At 43.9% G+C, this 22930-nt stretch overlaps 1 protein-coding gene across 5 annotated transcripts; it reads left to right on the forward strand.

Moving 5' to 3' along the window:
• Nucleotides 1-1786: 1786 nt before the first annotated feature.
• Nucleotides 1787-22930, forward strand: KIFC3 (kinesin family member C3). Of its 5 annotated transcripts, XM_081870466.1 has the most exons (19): nt 1787-1943; nt 8645-8841; nt 9705-9770; nt 11699-11842; nt 11948-12187; nt 12425-12598; nt 13677-13824; nt 14035-14165; nt 14387-14498; nt 14884-15065; nt 15374-15478; nt 16486-16616; nt 17390-17513; nt 18026-18155; nt 18678-18907; nt 19705-19839; nt 20599-20698; nt 21684-21716; nt 22474-22930. In XM_081870466.1, exons 1-18 carry the CDS (start codon nt 1931-1933, stop codon nt 21692-21694), a joined length of 2373 nt encoding a protein of 790 aa, XP_081726592.1. In that variant the 5' UTR covers nt 1787-1930; the 3' UTR covers nt 21695-21716; nt 22474-22930. The 5 variants fall into 5 exon arrangements, with proteins under 5 accessions (XP_081726592.1, XP_081726591.1, XP_081726590.1 ...); XM_081870465.1 differs by lacking the exon at nt 21684-21716; XM_081870467.1 differs by lacking the exons at nt 1787-1943; nt 20599-20698; nt 21684-21716; nt 22474-22930 and adding exons at nt 2997-3064; nt 4430-4555; nt 20042-20071 and having other exon boundaries at nt 19705-19959.

Below are 22930 nucleotides of genomic sequence, written 5' to 3' on the forward strand. Positions count from 1 at the left end.
GGTTTTTATTGTAGTGTAGTAGCCTGTAGATAGCAGTGGGAGAGGAATGGCACAGCCACAGTAGCTGAAAGAACTTGAGTGCTCTTCACTTCTGACAGTAGCAACATCCTGGAACAGATGGCAGTGAGAGTGAACAGACAGCAGTGAACACAATGGCTGAAGTCATACTTCTCTTCATGTGGTGGAGGAATTTTCTCCTCATGGTCAATGTCATAATCATTCCACTTCAAAAAAAGTCAGGTGAAATGGCACAATCTGGTATCAGTGTGCAGCTGCCCACTTCATTGGCATGGGGGCTGGCAGGCAAGGGAATGTGTTTGTGAAGAGAAACAACATTTTGGGTAACTGGGCCTGTGTCTCTAGATTGCTGCATGCAGTTTGGCCCTTGGTTTATGGGAAGAGTTTGCAAGAAGCAGGAGTTGCAGTAGGAAAAGTGCAGAGGGAGGGGGAATAAAAAGAATGTGGGAGCTGAAGTTGGGCCTGTTTCGTGCAAGGGTGTTAAGCTGATTTTGCGTCCATCCATCAAATTAGTCTAACGCAGTGCATAGAAAATTATCCTGTACACCCCCTTCACTGGGCTATGGTAGCAAAGGGAGTGATAGGACCAACACATCTGGATTCCCCGTAATCCAATGGATAGTGGTGGTGGTTTTTAAAAGTGGTGAGAAGTTCAATATGACTTTATCAGAGTGAGTTTTTTCCATCTTTATAGACCATCTTTAAAGTGTTCAGCAACTGATCTGCTTGTTTGATGGGTTTCCAGATTGTAGAGGGCAAAGTAAAAGACAATTCGCCCTGGCAGTGCTTTCCTCAGTGCCCATCATGTACTTTTGCCCAGCTTCAGCGGCTGCTTCTATCAACCAAGACAGCCAATCTCAAAGTGCAATGCTGCCCATGTGTCTCCTGTGCGTGTGGTGTAGTGGTTAAGAGCAGTAGTCTTGTAATCTGGTGAACGGGTTCGCGTCTCCGCTCCTCCACATGCATCTGCTGGGTCACCTTGGGCTAGTCACACTTCTTTGAAGTCTCTCAGCCCCACTCACCTCACAGAGTGTTTGTTGTGAGGGAGGAAGGGAAAGGAGAATGTTAGCCGCTTTGAGACTCCTTTGGGTAGGGATAAAGCAGGATATCAAATCCAAACTCCTCCTCCTCTACTTCTTCTTCTTCTTGGCATAAAAAACCCCGGAGAGGAAGTTGTAGCTATGCAGAAAAATGTGGGTTGCTCTTGTTAATAAGGAGGCACCTCCCTGGAAAGTTTTAGACTTCAAGGGGATGGGAGTGCATTTCACAATGTGGATGTGGCAGAATTGGATGTGCCAAAGTTCTTTCTTTCGGTGCTGACAAATGGCAAGTTGAGACAATAGTTCACGCCTGACGTTGTAGCTAGTGTTCTACTCTGAGTAGACCCATTAAAAACAATTGATAACCAACATGGATTTCCATTAATTTCTATAGAAATAATTTAGCTGGGGGCAAGCCTTAATCCCCCCCATTAAACAAATAACACTCCAGACCTAAGCAAGGGCTGTCAACTATAGTGGCATAATAACTATGCTAACATAATGTATTTTCTTACTGTGGATCTAATATAGAAAAAGCCAGCAACCATTGTCATATTTGTTAGGCAGAGAAGACGTAAGATATCATCAACAACTTTAATTGATGACAATTCCCCAGGCACTTGAATCATGAATTATTTGCAAATAGTTCCATATTGGGTTGGGAGTGTCTTAGTGCTGTTGGTATTATTAGCATGCCTCCCATACAAGGGTTTCTATCTTCCCAGCAGGCTCTACAAGCCAAGGTGTGAAAGGCCACTTGCCAGGTGAAGACTGAGGGAAGCGTTGGCTCCATCGCCAAGCTGGGCACAAGACAGAGGCTGGCAGCTGTTGACAGCTGCTGCGACATCCTGGAGCAGGAAGCTGACGTCAACATGGATAACTCAGGTACAGCAGATGCACAAAACCTGGTTATTTGGGAAGGACAGTCCGGGAGCCGATGAGGCGTAGTGACTGGAGTGTTGGATTTGGACTGGGGAGGCCTGGAGGCTGATGGGTTTGGGCAGGAAACATACTTGGCACCTTGGGGCAAGTCAGGAATTTTCCAATTAAGCTCCCTGGCAGAATAAAACAGGATTTCTGCCATGTGTGCTACCCTAAACCCCAAAGAGGGAAACAGATTGGAACCCAATGGGTTAGTTAAGTAGGTATTTAAAATGTAAATGTATTTAATTTGTAATCACTTTTTGATTGGAGTCCCCAAAGCAACATTAATAAAATATGACTTTTTAAAAAATGAAAAAAATGGATCCATATGGATATTGGAAACAGAATGCTAAAATAATTAATTCAAAGAGGAAGCAAAACACAGAAACCAAGAGAAGCAAACACACCTTCCACATGTGGAAACTGGAGACTGTTTAGTTTCTTGGAACATGGGTGGGGAGGACAAAGTGGATGGAGTTTTGAGCGGGGCCAGGACCTGAGCAGACCTGTGATGGTGTCTGTCTGCCGCCTCCTCCTCCTCCTGGTTCTCTCTTGCGAGGCTTGCTATGTGCTTGCTATGGGGTTTATTTGAAGACAGGGGTCTGTATGGAAAGGGACAGTTCAGCTGAAGTAGAATTAGTTGTACAGTATAGCAATGTCTTTGTCTGCTCGCCTCTCTCTGATCATTAACATACACATCCAGGTTGATAGGATAGGATAAAAGCAGGGGGTGTCTTCATGTAGATACTAATGCTGAGCCAGTGACTTATTGCAGGATTTGTCATAATAAGGGTTTAGTGTCGAGTTGGCAAAATCTGTTCCTCCTTTTGCTGTGAATCCTCACATAGGGTGTGGTGATCATCCCCATCCCTCCCTGTCTCCTTAGCTTTTGGTTTTATGTTCATTGTCCCTTGATGGTGTATGTTGATTAGGAGGCAAGTGAGAAATGAGAGTGCTGAGAGGCTGTTTAGTTCTGCCACTCTTTTGCAGGAACTATGTGTTTGGTCCTAAGATTGTTACAATCCAGATGAAGACAGTAGGAATGGTAAAAACCCTAACAGTGCTGCCTTTGAATTCTGGAAGTAAGAATTTTGCAGTAGTGTAACTGGCCATAATATTATTTTAAGATGTTACTTTAAAAAGTACTCTGTTTATCATATGAAAGAGAAAGAGACTATTTGAATGAGAGTTGATGTGTTGCTTTTAAAAAGCCTTTTTAACAACCCGAAATTTCCACATTTTCCACAGTATTTTTTGGGGGGGGTGTCAACTGGCTTTCTCTCCCCTCTCATCTGAAAGGAAGTCCATCATTGCCCTATGAATTCTGTTGAAAGTTCCATGCCGTGCACTTGATATGCAGCTGCTTATTCTTTGGAAAAGCCCATGTGCAAAAGGCAAAGGACATTCCATGTGAAGTTTGCAGTGGAAACTTGAACTCCAAACTATGTCAGCAGTGCACTAGCAAAAGCTAGTCTGAAACTGTGTCCCTTTGCTGGAGGGATTCAAGATGGTGTATGTGTGCAGACTTTGAGTCCCTTCTTTCAGGTTGAGGCACTGACCTTGTTCACACACCGTGTAAAGCCATAAGCCATGGTTTGCTGTGCATAAGCAAATCACTCCTTCTTTCAGCATACACTGAGAGGAAACAAACCATGATCACTGGCTTAAATATGGGATACTGTGATCTGTGGGCTTCCTCCACCTATTTCACTCCTATTTTTGCTCCTCCGTTTTCTTTCAATGCTGAACTTGTGGTTTACTGGCCAACGACTTTTTTTAAAGTATATTTTTTTAGCTGCAGAAATTCCCTATCAGACATGCCACACCATAAAAGAAAAGCCAAATGAACACAAAGCATTCTTTTCTCCTATGTGCTGTGTTAGTGGCGGTTTCTCCCCAGGAGTCAGTATTGATTATTCATTTATGAATTTGCCTTAGTGTAGTAACTAACAGATGCAAAACCAGGAGTACTTTAAGGGGATTTACAAGCATATAATGTAGTGTTGTTTGCCCAAAGATGAAGGTGAAGAAGAATAGGAGGTTCTGGACAAAAAGAAGGTGTTTTAATATGGCTTGGCTAATTTTGTTTTAAGTATGGAAACGGAGTGCATTCCATCCTTAAATAATTTGTATACATGCTGCTCCTGACATTACCTATCATATAAGTGCCTAATAAACACATATGCACATTGTCAGTTTTCCAATGGCACATTTTCCCCACATGTTGTGCCTTACTGCACCCTAAGTACCTCTTGTTATTGACCTCCCTCCAAAAAGGAAGGATTGATGCCAGGAGAGAGTTACAGTTCAGTTCTTCTGGCTTCCCTTTCTCTGGTCTTCTGAGCCTTAATTGCCTGAGCTTGCCCAGACATATCAGAGTGAGGAGGTGCTCCCTGTTTTGTGCTGATTTGGAAGTTGCAGCGAGTCCCATTTCTCCCCTTTGTGAGGCCTCACAACAAAGTGCTTCAGTGAAGAAGTGTGAGGAGAGAGTGTGCACGGAAGAGAGAGCATTAAAGCAAGATGGCAACACGGCTATGACCAGGAGGGGCGAAGAGCACTGCAGACAGAAAAGAGTGAGTGAAGGGCACGGGGTGGAGGGGGAAAGAATAAGTAAGCAGAAAATGAGTTCCGCACAGAAGCTTAGAAAGTGGAACTGGGTGGCATCTTCAGAAGATCCTTTGCCTGAGACCAGATTGGTGGGGGTTGCTTGTCTGTTTCCTTATCAGACAGGATAGTACTGTAGTTAAAATGCCAGATGTGGACACGGGAAGCCTCCATTCAAGTCTCCACCTATTATGCAAGCAGCTTGCTTCTTGACTTTGGGCTAGCCGCTTTCTCTCTTACTGTAGCCTGTAGGGTGGTTGACAGGGGAAAGGCAGAGTAGAAATAAAAAGGTAGAATAAATGGTGTATGAGCATCAGAAAGAGTGTTGGATGAGCAGCTGGACATATTGAAATAGTTTATCCTTCTGCAGACATTCGCTTAAAAGTATTGTAGAAAAAAAGAGAATGTTTTAACAAGCCAGCTACACCTGCTGCTTGATGTTTGTAGTGGGACTGGAGTACTCATCCTTTTCCTTTTAATAGAACCACACAAGTGTAACATTTGCAAGGAGTTATTAACTATATTGGGTGCAGGACATACAATTAGGTGATGTGGAATGATGACTATGAGATGACCCTTCTAAAAAAGGCTGGCACACCAGTTGACAGCTCTTAATGTTGGCCAAGTTAGAGCCCTTTCATTTTTATCCTTGGAGGTCTGAAATGGACTTTACATCCAGGTCAGGGTTGGTAAGACATGCATCTGTTTCCTCCCAGGTATTAGTTCCCAGGTTTTTCTCAGGTGTCTCTCCTGGGCTCAGCACAGACTATGGGAAATCATGAAGCGATGGGTGGGTATGTCACCTGCTTGAGACATGTGCAGAGAAAGCAGCACAGGGTAATTATAATCTGCTGTTACTATTTTGACTGGTTTTTAATTGGTGTGATTTTATCTTGATATTATTTGACTACCTGTCAGAAACTGCAGCGTTGCTATTGTTGCTGTTTTTAATCACCTTTCACATCTCTCAGGGTGATATATAATCCTACAATATACTGAATCAGACCCATGGATCCACCTGACTCCATACTGTCTGCACTGACAGGTAGTCATGCTCCATGGTTTCACACAGGGATATTCCTTGGCTATTTCAGACTGGATGTGATGGCTGTTAATGAAGCGCCTGCAAGTGTAGTGCATGCATTGCAGAGATGAAGGTCTTGCCCTTGTCTATCTATTTTCTGTTCTATAAGCATGTACAAATATATCTGTACTGACAGAAGGCATACACCAAATGCCTTATCAATTAATATTCAAGCCATGGTCCTGTGATTACCTTAAGTCAGTCAATAAATAATTAACATTTTGTAATTCCAACCCTACATAACAGTTCAATATTGATTCACCTGAATGTTCCACTTCTGTTTCTTTTACCAAACAACAACATGATCACTTTCAGGATGTTTTTATATGTGCTTTGTATATATGTAACCACCTAGACTATATTTTATATAGAAAGTCAGGGCAGAATGTCAGAAATAAATACAAGTATGAGCTGTACCAAAATGTTGCAAAATGTGTCCCTTAGCATTTGTCTGGTGTACAGTGCAAAGACAGAAGTTCCTCTTCCAGGCATTAACTTTTGTTGCTTTATTATTTTTTCCTTGTCTTTATGCCTTCAATATTCTGAAGCACCCAGGGCTGATTGTTGTTATTTAAAGTCTTTTAAAGTTGGGTGCTTGCATACTTTTTATTTTCTGGTGGCTCAGTTTTACCTGTAAAACAATTAGCACTTGACCATCCAAGTTTGTTCTTTGAGAGTATGATGTGCATTGGGATTGAATGGCATTTTGGTTGGCTGTACTGTATTGAGACAAATGTTAAATTAACAAAAATTAAACAATTTCCCCTAGCAGAAAGATTCAGAAGTGTAAAAAACTTCATCTATGTCTATCTGTCATACAGCTGTTAACAGCTCAGGAGCTCTCCTTGGAATCAAAGGAATGACCCTGGCTATAATGCGCATTCACACACAAACCCCAGTTTAGAAGAGAGCATTAAGATAAATCCCTCCTCTGAAAGAGTACTATGTGTGCCTCATTTCAAACAGTCAAGGGCAGATTTGATGCTTTCCTCTTTTGGCCATTGCCTCTATTGTTAGGAGGCTGACCTAGATCTTTTGTCTCCAATCTTGAGTGTGCTATGGCTGAAGAAGTAATGGAAGAAGTTATGTAAGGTAATCTAAGGAATTCTCCCTGCCCCAGCCTGCAAGGCAAGGCCTGCTGCCCAGCATTGCTTTTTTTTTTTTGCCCTCTGACACCTCTTGGAGCTGCTGAACCTCTGGAGCAGCCTGGCTATCTGGCAGTGGGATCTGGGAGCTCTTTCCAGAGCTATGTGCCTGGTCCAAACACGAGTAATACCTAGCACTAGCAGCAGAGACTTTAAGGGAACCCTGCAATGCCAACTTCTTTTGAACTGCTGGTGCCAATAATATGTGGTGTAGTGATGCTATCCTAAAGTTGTTGATCATATATAACTATTTCTTAGATAGATATTTCTTCATCTGTCATTAGCTGTTTATTTCTCATATGTAGTGACCCCCTTTTTGATCTCCATTCCCTGCTCCTTTCACAAACCAACCAGCTGTTGGGTTGAGGGAGGGAGATAGTATTTATTTTTAGTTGCCCACAGAACAACTTGGGTATTTTCGACTTTGCAGAATCATAGGTTCTGTCTTCTGTGTGTTCTTCTTTCTTGCTTATGGTGACAGGAATTCAGACTGCTGTGAGTGAAGAGCTCCTCCACCTGGGGCACAGAGGCAGTGTGGTATTTATCTCTTCTCCATGCTTGTGTGGTCATTGTGTGCATCCCACTTGCCAAACTTCTTCAGAGAGTTTTGGGCAGCAAGAAGTGGTGATGTGGCATCTCTGTCTTTTCTGTCTTACTATGCCATCTCCCCGAGATGCGTACTTACGTCGCTGTGCTTGGAAAGCTGTTTCTCTGTGCTTTTCTGTAAGATCGGAGGCCATTATTTCCGTGTGCGAATGAATAATGCTTTCTTAAAATACGAAACAACCCAGGCTTCACTCATACATACTCACTTTTGTTAGGTAAAGATGGGAAGGTACAGTAAATCTAAGATCTAAAATTAGGGTAACAATTTTCATTATGTCCCAACTAAAAAGTCACAAAACAGTAACCATATTTTTACATTTTGCAGAGCTAGATATTCAGTAAAAGGAAAAACAGCTATTTTGCGGAGGGTGGGGAGAGAGAAAAACATATGTCCCCTAGGGCATGTGGAAAACGTTGTGAAGTCTGAATTTTGTAACAGTTCATTTGAAGTACAGTCGTACCTTGGATCCTAAACACCCTGGAAATCGCACGTTTTGGCTCCCAAACGCCACAAACGTGGAAGTGATTGTTCCAGTTTGCGAATGTTCTTTTGGAACCCGAATGTCCGACAGGGTTTCGAACGTTTTGGAAGTCAAATGGACTTCCGGAACGGATTCTGTTCGACTTCCAAGGTACAACCATACATGAGCGGTTATGCAGACTTTGACAACAGTCCTAACTAACTGCTTATCTGGGAGTAATCTCCATTGCAATTAGTAGGGCTTACTTTTGAGTAGACACGCAAAGGGTTGCACAACATTAGGTGACTACTAGGGGCAAAGCAGATTTCAAGTTGCCCCACGGGCTGTAAGGCCAAAGAGAGGACAATTTACCATTTGAGGATATAAATTTGGACCAACCTCTTAGCAACTGCTAATATCTAACATGCAAGGTAGTTTTTCAGCATCACAGCATTCCTTTCTTTGGTCAACATGCTAACGTTTTGATCAACATGCTAATATTGGGCTTTGTTGGCTGATGGCTCTGCCCAGAGTTTTGGTGGGAGAAATAGCCCATGGCCTACGCCACCCACCAACAATCCTTCCTGCAATAATGCTTGGCAGGTGCATTTCATCTTGCATCAGAAGATCTTGCTTTGCAGTTTGTACAGTTCACGGCCCTTCATGGTGTAGCACTCCGCTTCATCACATGCTAATCTTCCCTTCATCTCATCCCTGCCTGGCACCTGCTCTGCTTGATAATAATTTCCTGCTTTGTTGCAGAAGGAAGATTCTTCAGTGGGAAACGGCCCAGCTTGCCGGGGGCACGTCAGCTTCCCATGGTACAGAAGTTGGTGGACTCTTTGGCCCAGCTACAAGAGGAAAAGTTGCAGCTGCAGCAAGAGTTGTTGCTGCTGCAGGAAAAGCTTTCTGCGCAAGAGAGCAGCCAACTCAGTCAGACTGTACAGCTGCAGAACCAGGTAGGTGGTCATTCAGGCTCCTTGTAGCGGGACAACATGCATCTCTGCTAGCTATTTTTCTGGGAGCAGCTTGTGGAATCCTTGTCTCATCCTGGATGGCATCCTAGATTAGTCATCCCATCCCAGGATTTGTCTCAGTAAAGTAATTGCATTATTATTAGGACTCCCTCCAAAAAAAATACATGGAGAGACCATGCTGTGTGCTTGTGATAGTTTTTTCTGCAAAAGCAATACCTGTGTGTAGTACTTTTTTGAATTCCCTAGTAAGAAACTTTAGAATGGGCCTTTAAGAGCACTTCACAATCTGCTCAGTATTTTACCATCCTGAATAAGTTCATGCCATCCACAAATTTGGATACTTGGAGTTTTAGAACAAGAATAAGGATTAATCTTACCCTACCCCACTAAAAGGTAAACACCAAAACAGACCAGAATCTTTCCACATCACGATTAAATTAAGATCCTTAAACAGTGAAAAGTAATGTTTCCACCCAGTGAGCTGACAGTGTTGGCTGCAGGAGGGTTTCCCTGGGGAAAGCATTCCACAATTGGGGAATCACCACTGAAAATGCCTTTTGAACTTGTGTTTCAAAAAAGACCCTTAGCATTCACTTTTTCAGTGTGGTTTTAAATATGCCTTTCTCTTTCCCTCCCTCTCTCTTTTAGTGTGGTTTAAAGCTAACCTGCAAACTGTTTTGTACTGTTTCTGCTATGGATAAATACTGTATTTATTCTTAATTATTCTATTATTTTAAATAAGCCACCTATATAGTTTTATTGATGGTCAGTCTTATAAATTTAAGAAACTTAACTGTCCAACGTGGAAGTGATATGTATTTAAAGCTACCTTTCTGCGTTGGTAGACAGAAAGTCTGAAGGACCAACTCCTGGAGCAAGCACAGGAAATGAACAGGCTCCATTCCGTGTTGGTGAGCTACATAAGCTTCTTTGCACTGCTAACATCTCTGAAAGACTTTCTTCCATAATACATGTATCATGAAAACATTTACATGTAGGCTAAACTATAAACAGAGGAAGTAACTGCTGTTGAACTCCTTTCTGAGTAGGAATGCATGTTACGGCAACAATACTTGTGTGTGTGTGTGTGTGTGTGTGCGCGCGCGCACGCACGCACGTGTGTACAGCTTTGGATTTCTTTACCCCAACTAGGGGATGGTGCTCATGTATGTGACTAGAATTGTTCTGAATGGCTTTTGCAATTATATGTGAAGCAAAACCCTGAAGGTGGCTTAGCACAGGGTTACAAGTATTGCAAGTTAAATGTGGTGAATTTTATCCACATTGACCTCCATTTTTCCTGAGGTCTCCCCAAGAAAGCATTGCAAGCAGCCTGTTTGCTGATGTTTGTGGAAATTCAACGTGCTCCTGTAAACAGCTGAGTTCATCACACTTTGCTTATTGATTTGGCCTAGGCAGGAAGGACTGTGGATTCTCCCACTCTTGAGTTACTTTGCTGAAATCCCCCTCCTTCCCATTGGAAAGGTTAATCCTGTTATCATGCAGATTTTCCCTTAGTGTTTATAATCCTTGCTTTATGCTACTGTTGTTGTTGTTTAACAAATCCTTCCCTTAACCTTGCTGAGGTCTTAGCTCTAAATTGGCCCATCTCATCTGAGGAGATGACACCTATTTCCAGTAGTGATATGCTCCCCATCATAAAGACAGGACTTGTTTCTGTGCAAGTTCAGTTATTTCCGCCTGATAAGAATTTTTTCTTGATTCTGGGGGTGGGGAAGCGCAGGGCCACTCCATTTGGAAACACCTGTGGGAGAAGTATAAACTTAGAGACCCTGCCTGGTGTCTGCTTTTCTGAAGGAAAAAAGAGCTGAAGAGGAGTTGCCCATAAACAGCAGGAGCCAAAATGCACCCAGCATTGAAAAACACATGCAGGAAACAAAATGAATATGTAATAAGTACACTACAGATATGTTAATAATTGAATAACAAAAGCAATAGTCCACACAATGCAAAATGCCAAGTGTACAAATTATAAGGGTGTTCCCAGCACTGGTGGGTGTGAAGGAAAATGGCAATTAACCCACCTACACACAGTACTGCTAGATCAATTCAGCTAAATTTATTGAGAGAGTTTGCAAACAAAGTGTAGCTGGTGAGTCATTTTTCTGGGAACGTAGGGAGATGCCTTATGCCACAACAGCCCATTGGTCTATCTAGCTCAGTGTTGTCCACACTGACTGGCCATGGCTTTCTGCAAGAAAAGCATGTGCTTTGCCTCTGAGCCATATTCCTTCCTCTGACTGGGACCCTCTAGAAGTCTCCTGGTGTCTTCAAAAGATAGTGTTCCTGCATCTAATAGTCTAGATACTTACTAATTTGACTGCACCCAAACAAAAAATACAGGCAACAAATTTATAATTAAAGCCAATTAGATCTAAGAGTGAATGTGGGATGTTATCTGCACATCCAGTCAGATCTCATAGTAGGCATTCCTTCTCTTGCTTTATCAATGAAAAGGGTTTTTTGAATTTATTTATATTAATTAGGCACAGGTGACAGTGCTTCTGTACCTGGTAACTTATTAGAGGAGGACAGATCCACTCATATATATTGCCTGTTTGTTCTGCTCAAACAAATGGCATGTTTTTGAACATAAATACCTTTGGGAATTGGTTGGGTGGAAACTTTTTTTGAAATAAGTAAGTAAGTAAGTAAATAAATAAATAATTTCCACTGTTAATTTTTTCAGTGGAAAACTTTCAAGCTTTTCTTGTGATTTCCCTCAGGTCCAGTAGGTGACTTAGTAGTTAAAGTAGTAAAATTGCTCATAATGCATAGGTTCCTCTAACACCCTGCCTGCCTCCCATGCCCTTTTTAGGGTGGCACAGATCTGGAGAAGCACCGGGACCTTTTGGTTGCAGAAAATGTGCGTCTGAAACAAGAGATGAAGATGTGCGAGGCACAACTGCAGGAGCTCAAGAAGAAGCATCCTGTGAAATGCGTGAACTGCGAGCACAGCCAGGTAAAAAGAGTTGCTTCTTCTTTCTGCTGGGGTGGGGCTGCAGGCTGCTCAGCTGCAGTCATGTTCATTATATGCTATATTCATTCCTCCCTGTTTACTACTCAGGAGAATGTGAAGTTGCAGGAAAAGCTGGCCCAACTAAAGCAAGAAGCAGAAGAGGTGAAAGGGCGTCTGTCGGAGCTGGACCTAGAAGTGGAGCAGAAAACCAATCGCCTGGCTGAGGTGGAGCTCCGACTGAAAGACTCCCTAGCAGAGAAGGCAGAGGAAGAGGAGCGGCTCAGCCGCAGACTGAGGGATAGCCAGGAGACAATAGCCAGCCTCAAAGCCCAGCCTCAGCAGATTAAGGTGAGGCAGAATAGCTTGCTGTGAAGGCTTTAGTCCATGAGTTTCCTCAAAATGAAACTGCTTGAAGAGTTCATCAGTCCCCAGAAGAGCTTCAGTCAGAGATCCAGAGTATCTCTTATTTTCATAAGCTGCCCTCAAGTAGAGTTGTAGAGCGGGAAAGGACCCTAAAGGTCATCTATAATGAACTGTGGCCATGTCTCACTTCTGTAGCTGTGTTTCTTTCTTTTCCTCCCCCAGTATGTAATCAAGACCGTGGAAGTCGAGTCCTCAAAGACCAAGCAGGCCCTCTGTGAAGCCCAGTCCCGGAACCAGTACTTGCAAGACCAAGTTGGGATGCAGAGACAGGTGCTGAAAGAGATGGAACAGCAGCTGCAGAACTCTCAGAAAGCAGCAGTGCAGCTCAGAGCTCAGGTGAGCACTTTCTGAGTGTAGAAAAAGAGAGAGAAGCAGAGCTCAGGCAACTTGTTCAAAATGATGCAGGTGGAAAGAACAGGAAGCGCTAAGGATGCTTCTTCATTTGTTGGTGCTTTCTTCTCTGCTTTTGGTCCCTTGCAAGAGACTTATGCATTCTTTAGCTTCTAGGCCCCCCTCTTGCTGTACTTCTGCAGCAGTATCCTCTTCCTCCTCTCTGGACTCTCTACCTGCTGCTCCAGGGCCCTCTTTCCAGTTCTCTCTCTCAAGCCTCACTGGTGTGCCCAGGGAGGATCATTTGCAACCTGGCCCTGGGTCCTAATACCTTCCTATCGGCAGCAGAAGGCACTCTTCTGATGGATGTTAGAGGAGGGATAGGGGAGAAATTCCATTAAGTTTGCATTTAAAGGCAAACCTACCACATTCATGCTTCCTGAAACCATACATGAACTGAAACAGTTGTCCTTTGAAATTCTCACAATTCTCATATTTTTAGTATGGTTCTCTAGCCAAGTAATGTGTACAAAAATTCATATACTAAGATAATGTTTGCACACAAATGCATATATCTCTGAAAATAACATACAAATGTAATTTTATTAGGGGAAATTGCACACAAAAATGTGTGTCATAAGAAGAAATTCAGGTTAAAATGCTGGTGAATGTTCATAAGATTATTACAGTGGTACCTCGGGTTACATACGCTTCAGGTTATAGACTCTGCTAACCCAGAAATATTACCTCGGGTTAAGAACTTTGCTTCAGGATGAGAACAGAAATCATGCTCCAGCAGCGTGGCGGCAGCAGGAGGCCCCATTAGCTAAAGTGGTGCTTCAGGTTAAGAACAGTTTCAGGTTAAGAACAGACCTCCAGAACGAATTAACTTCTTAACCTTAGGTACCACTGTATTATTTTTTAAAAACTGCAAACCAATGTAGAAATGTGGGTAACTGAACATAAGATTGGAAAAATCAGAAACACAGAGGAACTGATTGGAGAGATTTGCCTGCCCTAGAGGGGAGGGAAAGTGGTAGCCTGGCCTCTTTACCCTGACAGGTTCCTTTGCTGTGTTTCCTAGGTTACGTTGTATGAGTCTGAGTTGGAGCGGGCCCACGAGCAGATGCTGGAGGAGATGCAGAACATGGAGGAGGACAAGAATCGAGCCATTGAAGAAGCATTTGCTCGAGCCCAGGTAGAAATGAAAGCTGTCCACGAGAACCTGGCAGGTGAGTATCTTCAAGCTGGCCAAACATTTCTCTCAAGGGCCTGGTTTGGCTTTTGAAGAAGCAGCTGCCTTTCAGTTCAGAGATCATTTGAACCAGCATCTGCCTTAATGGTGGTTTTGTTTAAGGAGGAGAAATGCTTTTTGCAAATGAAAATGGGAAAATGTATGAGTCTGTAGCATTGCCTTAATGTACATTTATTCATCTCCGTAGGAGTGAGGACAAATCTCCTGACTCTCCAGCCAGCTCTTCGAACCCTTACAAATGATTACAATAGCCTGAAGCGGCAGGTCAAAGAATTTCCTGTTCTTCTCCAAGAAGCCCTACAGAGTGCCAAGGCTGAGGTCAGTCCAGCAGCAAGATTGTCCTACTTCCAAATCTCAGGGCTGATTCCCGCCCTCTAAATGATGTGGTGCTGCACCTTCCCTGTTGGTTGTAAAGTTCCTTTTTAATTATGAGTGGCTCAGTTGAGATGGGAAGATCTGGATGAGATGAGGAGGAGTAAGATTCTCCACCTCGCAGAGTGTGACATATTCCCCCTAACTCTTTTGTCCTTTCTTCAAAGATTGGCCAAGCCATTGAAGAGGTCAACAGTACAAATCAGGAGCTCCTGAGGAAATACCGCAGAGAACTGCAGCTCCGGAAGAAATGTCACAATGAACTTGTGCGGTTGAAAGGTCTGTGGGTCCCTATGTATGGGTTCCTTGAGGGCATGGCATAGATGCCACTTGACGGCTGAGGCTATCTGATAGGAAGCTGAGGTGGTGTTTTCTGGGGTTCCCAGCTTGAGAGTTGGGGGAGCCTTTGCAGTGGAAACATCTTGCTATCTCTTATGCAAGGGATGTTCATTGTGGCTCAGGTGGTTTTGCTGATGGCTGTCTGGATTTGCACACATTCTGCTTCACCAAAAACAAGGTTCTGGAACCTTGGCCTGACCCTAAATGCCATTAGGAAAGCCTAGTGGTTGAGATAACCATCAGCCACTGTGATTCTCTGTGGGGTGGCCTAGGAGCCTAGAAGCCAGCTGTTCTCAGATTTATAAAGCTATAATTTCCCTTTAAGGCAATATCCGTGTGTTTGGTCGTGTTCGGCCAGTATGTAAAGAGGATGGCGATGGGCCAGAAGCTGCCAGTGCGGTGACATTTGACCCTGATGATGATGCCATCTTGCATCTGATGCATAGAGGGAAGCTGGTATCGTTTGAACTTGACAAGGTTTTCCCTCCTGAAGCAACACAGGAAGATGTAAGTATAGTCACGGTGTTCTCCTGTTAAGTTAGCAAGAATGTCTGCTGGGTGAGAGAAGGAGGAACGTAGCTCAAAGGGAAACGTCTCATTTGTTGAGTTACTTAACTAGGTAGGAATGTGTTTACCAGCAGGCAAATTAGACATGTTGCTGTTGCTGCAGTATCTCATCTTCCTCCTTTACTCTATATGTAAAGAGGTTGTGATTCATTTAGTTTGGACTTAGTAGTCTCATGGATATGTGTGAGCCTGATGGCAGCAGAGCAAAGTACTCTGCCAATGTCTTACGCAAACTTTGTTTTTTAAAGGTCTTCCGGGAAGTTCAAGCCCTGATCACATCCTGCATTGATGGTTACAATGTTTGCATTTTCGCCTATGGCCAGACAGGTGCCGGCAAGACATACACAATGGAGGTGAGCTGCTTTTCAGTTCCTTTTTAAACGATTTGCTGATTCTGCAGTTTCCATAGCCCTGTTGTGGGGTTGTTCAGCTAGTGCTAAATGCCTATCTATTTGGGGGTGGGGACTGAATATAAAGCCCATATTACATGTCTGCGAGTGTGTTTCCAAGTTCAGTTCAAGGTGGTGGCTCTCACCTTTTAAAGGTATCCTTGGGCCCACATATCATGGGGATCATCTTTTCCCTTATGAACGTCCCGTTATTCACACCAACCCAGGAGGTCTTGCCCCATGGGATATTCATTTGGCAAGTCCCTAAAATGTGGCCCTGCAGCTGCTCAATGCTCTTCCAAAGGTTTTTCAGGCTGCATCGTTGTGCAGTTTTAGGTTACAAAAAAACCCACTCCTTCCTGCTCTTACTCATTACAGGGGTGGAGTATACAGGAAAGGGTCACCTCTTCTTTTAGAAGGCAGTGTCAAAACTAGGAGTCAATAAATCTGGTTACCTGTGGTCAACTGGAAAAGGAGGAAACCTTCTCACCAGTCTTGATTCCTCCTTCACTGGATGAGCAGGGTTAATCCTTTGCTCCCACTTGCTCTGCCTCAAGGGGTAGGAGCGGTCCAATTTCCTTTCATTCTTTTGAAAACACCAGTTGCTATTTAGGCTTTCTGGCTGCTGTTTGGGGCAGACTGTGTTGAATAGTGTTTCCATGTTTGCTGAGGAGGATTTGTGGTATAGAGTTCAAAATACTACCTTTTAGCCTTTATAAGGTTTTGTTGTTTTTGCATTTTTACAGAAAAACTGTGTGTCCCCCACTGCTGGGGATGGCAGGGAGATGGATAGAGGGAAGGGAAATTGATGACTGCACTGCAGAGTGAGTCAGTGATGGTGTGCTGGACTGCCTGGCATGAGCGTGTGTGTGTGCGCGCACACACACACACACTCTTTCTGGTGTTCCTTTCTTTTTATGTAATGTTAATTCATTGAAGGAACATGATGTCCCTTCCATTTTCCTCACCAGGGAACTCCCGAAAACCCAGGAATCAACCAGCGGGCACTGCAGCTTCTCTTTTCAGAAGTGCAGGCAAAAGCCTCCGACTGGAACTACCAGATCACTGTCAGTGTGGCTGAGATCTACAACGAAGCCCTCAGGTAACTGCAGGATGCCAAAGACTTCTCAGTCCCTAGATTCAAAACCCTAGGGTTTTGAATGTCCCAGTAAACAATTTCAGTGGCAGTGGTGGAACAGCTTGTGCTTTCTGCAGGAGAAGCAACCCCGCCCCATATAACAAGGGAATGCTTCATGAAAGTCTAACCTTCTGGCTCCAGTGGTGTTGATGGATGTGCCGATAGGCAGTTTTAATATTCCTATTCAGATGCTCTGGAAACTAGCTCTGGTGTTGAAGCAAGTTTCAGAACTGAGCCCCGAGACAGAATTAGCTCTTGCAGTGGCAACTCTGTTCACCTGTTTTCAGAATTTAGTTCCTCTTGGGTAGCTGCACTCTTAGCCAAGGCAGTTCATTGTGACTCGTTAGAATTTGTTCAGCTAAAAAATTTCCTTTGACTGAGGAATACTTGTTCCATGGTTCTTCCCTCCTTCCCTCCATTAGCTGTTCTCTGCCTCTGTTCAAAGCACTTGGAATGGTGTTGGTATTGGACACTCTTAGGTTGAAGAACACTGTCCTCCTGCAATTTGTAACTTGGGAAGGAAGAAACAGCTCTTTAGCTAAGGGACCTGATCCTGCTGCAAGAGAACCAATGTGGGGGTTTTCTTTTAGCAATCAAATATTGGGTGTCTTATTTGTTACTGTTTCTTCGGCAACTGTCTCTCACCCGCTGCACCCCTAACCCATCTTTCTATGCTGGAAAAGTGTCCTTTTGGAGCACATAGCCTTACAAAGATTTTGCTTGCCTCTCTCTTTCAGAGACCTGCTTGGAAAGGAGCCACAGGAGAAGTTGGACATCAAACTGTGCCCAGATGGCAGTGGACAGCTCTATGTGCCAGGCCTGACAGAGTTCCCTGTGCACTGTGTAGAAGACATCAACCAGGTTAGAAAACGGGCAAGGCGGCTTCACTTTAAATAGCAAGTCAACCACCCCCCAGTCTAGGTCCAGGCGAGGGAAGTTCAGAAAGGCTCACTTCTGTAAATGAGATTTACAGGAAGAATAAATGAAGAATTTTAATGAGTATTTTATGACACAAGTACCAGAAACTGCTTTGATTTATAGGATAGGATTATATAAAAATGTGATGTGGGCAGTATTGTGTGTGTTGCACTGTGAAGCTGAGTTTACTGTGCAGCCTGCATCTTTTTTCCTGTTTCTTGGGCTTTGAGTTTTCAGCTGTTTTCATGTGTAACAAATCTTAAGGACTTCCACTGACTATGTGGTGCCAGGGAAGTTCTGCAAAGGCACTCTCTGCTGCTCAGGCATCCTGCTGCCCTCTGAATGGGCGCCAAGTGCCTGGGATGATGGTCAGAGAGGGAGGCCTATGTGAGAACTGGCTGCTGAAGACAGGTTTGCCTTGACCATCTCTCTCTCTCTCTGTGCACTTATTCTAGGTCTTTGAATTTGGTCATATCAACCGAGTGACTGAAAGCACCTACTTGAACGAGCACAGCTCCCGATCTCACGCCCTCCTGATTATCACAGTGAGGGGAATTGATTACAGCACAGGAATACGAACCACAGGTTGGTAGAAATTTACTCCTAGTTGTTGTCAACCATGAAGGAAACATGGTCTCCTAACCTAGGTTGTAAGTGAATCACATAGGAAGGAGATATGACAATTAATTTTGTAGATGATAGCCAAATGACAATGTAGCTCAGGCCGGTTGATACTTGAGACAAGGTCCAGGAGAGGTCCATGCAGTGAGCCACCAGATTTAATTGAGCAGAATAAATTGTAAGAAACATTACTGGGCATCACTTTGGCTGGTAGCCAGGGATAGTTCCTTTGCATTGTGTTTGCCACCGTTGTGGACAAACCAGTAACTGAACCCTTGGGTTCTCAACCACCAGTTTCTACATACAGTCAAGCTCTTTGGTTTCTTGGTGAGCTTAGAAGGGTGCTTGATCATCGATGGCTCTGGCTGTTGTTTGCCAAGACCCAAAGTCTTGTTGAATACTAATAGCTCAGTCCTAAACATATTTATTAGCAAGTAAGTATGCTCAGGATTGTAGTTCAAGTGTGCCTGACTTCTTTCCTCCTAGGGAAGCTGAATTTGGTCGATCTGGCAGGATCTGAGCGTGTGGGGAGGTCTGGTGCAGAGGGGAGCAGGCTGCGTGAGGCCCAGTACATCAACAAATCGCTCTCAGCTTTGGGAGATGTGATCTATGCCCTGCGTTCCCGCCAGGGCCATGTGCCATTCCGCAACTCCAAGCTGACATACCTGCTTCAAGACTCTCTCAGTGGTGACAGCAAGACCCTCATGATGGTCCAGGTGGGTGCTTCCATAAGAGCCATAATTGGGGGGGGGGGCTTTCAAGTGACACATAATGAATTGCATATTCAGTGTATTTGGTGCAGTGTGATGTGCCTACTTCTCCTTGAGAGCTATGCCATTCCTGGATGTTTTCTTTTGCTATATTTTTATTTATTTTCAATAATATCTGGATACGGAATAATAAAAACGTATTCAGCAGTCCAGATGCTTGTTATTTTAAAGTTAGTAACTGTTATTGCAAAAGATTGACAAATGCAATACATCAAGTAACAATAGAACAAATAACTATTTCCAGCCCCCACCACAAATAAAATTCTTTGTTAGCAATCTACACACAGTGTATCGTATCGTATCGTATCGTATCGTATCGTATCGTATCGTATCGTATCGTATCGTATCGTATCGTCCAGAATAACACTTTAGCAAAAAGGCCGCTCCTGTTTTGGCTGCCATGTGCAGTTGTGCATGCAACAACTGGTGTAAGTTCCCTGCCTGCACTGTTTGGATATTTAAAAAATGTTTTGTGTGCTTGGCTGTGTAATCTCAGCCCTGGAGCATCCCCCACCCCCGCCTAAGAAAAAAAGAAAAACCAAGCATAACCCAAAGTTGCAAAGGGCAGCAAGACTCCTTCTGTTTCTCTCCCTGCTTTCCATCTCATGCACCTTTGGGGAAAGGGGACAAACAGCATAGATCTATAAGCGGGAGGCATCAGCAGGAGCTCACCACTTCTCCCTCGGTTCTTTCAGCTTTAAATATGGATAATCATGAATGTTCCCTTTTCCCTCCCTGGTCAGGTCTCTCCTGTGGAGAAAAATACAAGTGAGACACTCTGTTCCCTTAAGTTTGCTGAGAGGGTTCGCTCTGTTGAACTGGGCTGTGGCTCTCGGAGGACAGAATTGGGCTCCTGGACCAGTCAGGAGCACTTAGAGGTAACTGGCCCTCATTGGTTTCATCCTGCTTTCTTATGCAGGAGTGTATCTTTGGGCTTATTCTTGCTTCATACTTTGCCTACAGGGAAGAGCTTTTGGTATAATCTGGACACCAGGCAGGTGCTGGGTATCTTTGGGCTTATTCTTGCTTCATACTTTGCCTACAGGGAAGAGCTTTTGGTATAATCTGGACACCAGGCAGGTGCTGGTTGGGTGATCTAGTGTAAAGAATAACCTACAAGGCCTTTTTCACTTCAGATTTCATATTTCTTAGGTAAACAGAAATAGATATGAGGGGAAATCAGCCAAAACAAATGTATCATGATGTAGTATATGATACTTTTAGTTTGATAAGTTTGCTGTATTCTCTTATGACTTTGTATGTCATATTGAGGGCCGGCCCACCCATGAGACAAGGTGAGACAACCGCATCAGGCAGTAGGATCCACAGGGGCAAACCCCAATGCTGATCTTCCTTACCCCCTTGTTCCTGATGTAGATCTTCCCTGGCGCCATTTGGGGTCTACCTCAGGTGCCAAAATGTCTTGGGTGGGCCCTGGTTATATTGGCTTAACACCAAATCAGTTATTGTGTATGTTACTGCTATGGAAATTCCAATTTTGGTGTTTTACAGCTTCTATTTTGGAAATGTAATATTAGTTGTACGTACTGCTAAAATCATTCTCATATAAAAATAAAACCACAAACCTCCACAAAGTTAACATAAAATGTTGCAAACTCCTGTGGCGGCTCTTCTAGGCAGACTCATCATCAGTCACAGCACAGCCCTGCATCCGAAGTCAGTCTTCTCCTCGGACTCGGCGAGCGAGTTCACTCCGGGCAAGACTCCAGACGTCAGGTAAGACTTGCATAGAAGCCGGCTCTTCCTTTTGCTCCTCAGGGTACTCTGACTCTCCCAGAGATTCTGAGACACAGTGATGCTCTCTGGGTTTTCATGTAGAGGTGAGCAGAATTCCACAACTGGTGCCTCTGGACACTCAGAGTGTGTGTGCATGTGCATTTGCCTAACTATTTCAAAACTATTTTGAAGATGAGGCCTGCAACAGGGCAAGCCCTCTCCTCACTGCTGCTGTGTAATCATCCAGGGGTAGGAGGAAGGAAGCAGCAGCATAATAGAGGTATCAGGAAGGGTGCAGTAAACAGGAGGCTGCTGTCTCATTTACCATATGATGTCAAGACACACAAATAGGCCTTGAAACGTCCCTCAAGGAAGCAGATCAGACAACCCTCCTGTCCCAGCTATCCCTCCATTCTGTGTATACTGTAGGTAGGGGTGGCAGTAGAGAGTGGGATTGATTTGGACCAGGATGGATGCTGGGTGCTTAGAAAATCTTCTGGCTGCTCATGTTCATGAGTAGTGGCTTTCTGCTCTTCCCGGGGCAAATCAGGTCACAATGGCAGGGGAGGGATGGGTGCATAGAACATCAAGTGTATTCCAGGAGAAGCACAGAGTGTAGGGAGCCCTCTAGACAACATTCATCTCCATGCACCTTTGCTTTGAGGTCAGCTACCCTCATTTACAATTAGAACAGAGATAGTCCTTTTGCCTCCAGCCTCAAATCCATCATTTGCCAGGCACACTCCATGTTCATAAACTTTTCTAGGCAGCTCAAGGATTAGAAATGCTCTTGTTGAATCAAATCGAAGGTTCCAGCAGCCATGCTGGACAGCCAGATGCTGTGAGTAAACTCATCAAGACATGATGGTGTCACCCAGCACCAAGCAGCTAATTGTTCATTAATGCAGTACACGCCCGGCTGCTTTTCCTCTTAATTTATAAGTGTGGGGATGCAAAACAAACCTGTTGTCCCATTTGATTTCAGCCTGGAATTAAGAGAAGCTCTGTCTGCCTCCAGGTGAGTGTGGACAGGTGCTGGGTGCTGGAGACTAAGCTGCTTAGCAAGGTGAAGGGCTCTGCTTTGGCCAGGGAGACAGGGAATGGGCACAACCTCTCCTGCTTTCTTGGGGGTCAGGGCTTGTAGTTGATGGCATTTTCACATCTGCAGAATCTGGGAAGTGGCACAGAACTTAAGTTTCCAACTTTATTTTACTTTTTAAAGCATCTTTTGATTGCTTCTAACCATAGAGGTGTATTACAAAACCTCTAGCATTCTAGGGATGGAGCCTCTGGGCACTGTATGATAACTCTTCTTTGATCTAATTGTATACTGTACTTAAAGTGCCTGCATAACTGCCTGCTCCTTCATAGATTCCTTTTCTGCTTCAGATCTCAAATCAGATCTCCAAATCTGTCGCCAGAGGTGGCTTTCTGACCTACCCCTGACCAGCTTCTCTTTGCTGTTGCTTTAAGAAAGTGCTTCATATTCTGAAACTCTTCCTGTGCAAGAATCAGTAATGCAGTAAACATAACTTGAAGGATCATTTGCCATTAGATTATAGAATACAATTTGTAAATTCTTTTAGTTTTGTATTTTTTAAACTTAATTAGCATGACATTCTGCACAGAGGTTTTGGCTAGAGCCTGGCCAGCTGCCACTCATGGGTGACCTGTTATGCATGTAGCAAAGAGATGGTTGGCACTCACTGTGGATGCAGTGTAGGAGTAGAAAGCAAAGTGCCCTAATATTTTCCCTTGGGTTTTTTTTTTTTTAGGGAAACTGAGGCCAATTCCTGTGTGAAGCAGCTGAGGAACATGCTTTTTTAAAAGGAGTTTCAGAAACCATAAATACTTTTTAAAGAGACTACTCATCTTCCTGCCCACCTCAGAGGCTAATAGACACTGATTTGGGAGACACAAAGAAAGGGAAGCCACAGCAAAAAGAAGGGTGGTGTCATCTGCCAGCCCTTGAATTGCGAAAGGTCTCTCCATCAGACACACTCCCATCCTGAGAGAAGGTGACATGCCAGCCCCCTGTTGTACCTCATCCGTGCTGGCAATGGATGGACTTGGGCTTGGATGCAACTGGACTTCAGGAGGTGGTTCATCTGCCTATTTGACATGAGGTGAATTTTACTATATTTTTAAAGGGAGAATGGAGGTCCTAGACCCATTCCCATCCTTTTGGCCCTCTGCATTGATTTTTTTAATTTAATAAACTCTTTGCACCAA

Source organism: Podarcis erhardii (assembly GCF_964252035.2).
Source record: "Podarcis erhardii genome assembly, chromosome: 7".
Classification (NCBI taxonomy): domain Eukaryota; kingdom Metazoa; phylum Chordata; class Lepidosauria; order Squamata; family Lacertidae; genus Podarcis; species Podarcis erhardii.

Bases quoted from the DNA above. Each gene is read 5' to 3' on its own strand.
- KIFC3 (XM_081870464.1), top strand. The intron at 13,825-14,034 runs GTGAGTATCTTC...TCATCTCCGTAG, and splicing joins TGTCCACGAGAACCTGGCAG to GAGTGAGGACAAATCTCCTG. The intron at 18,156-18,677 runs GTTGGTAGAAAT...CTTTCCTCCTAG, and splicing joins CACAGGAATACGAACCACAG to GGAAGCTGAATTTGGTCGAT.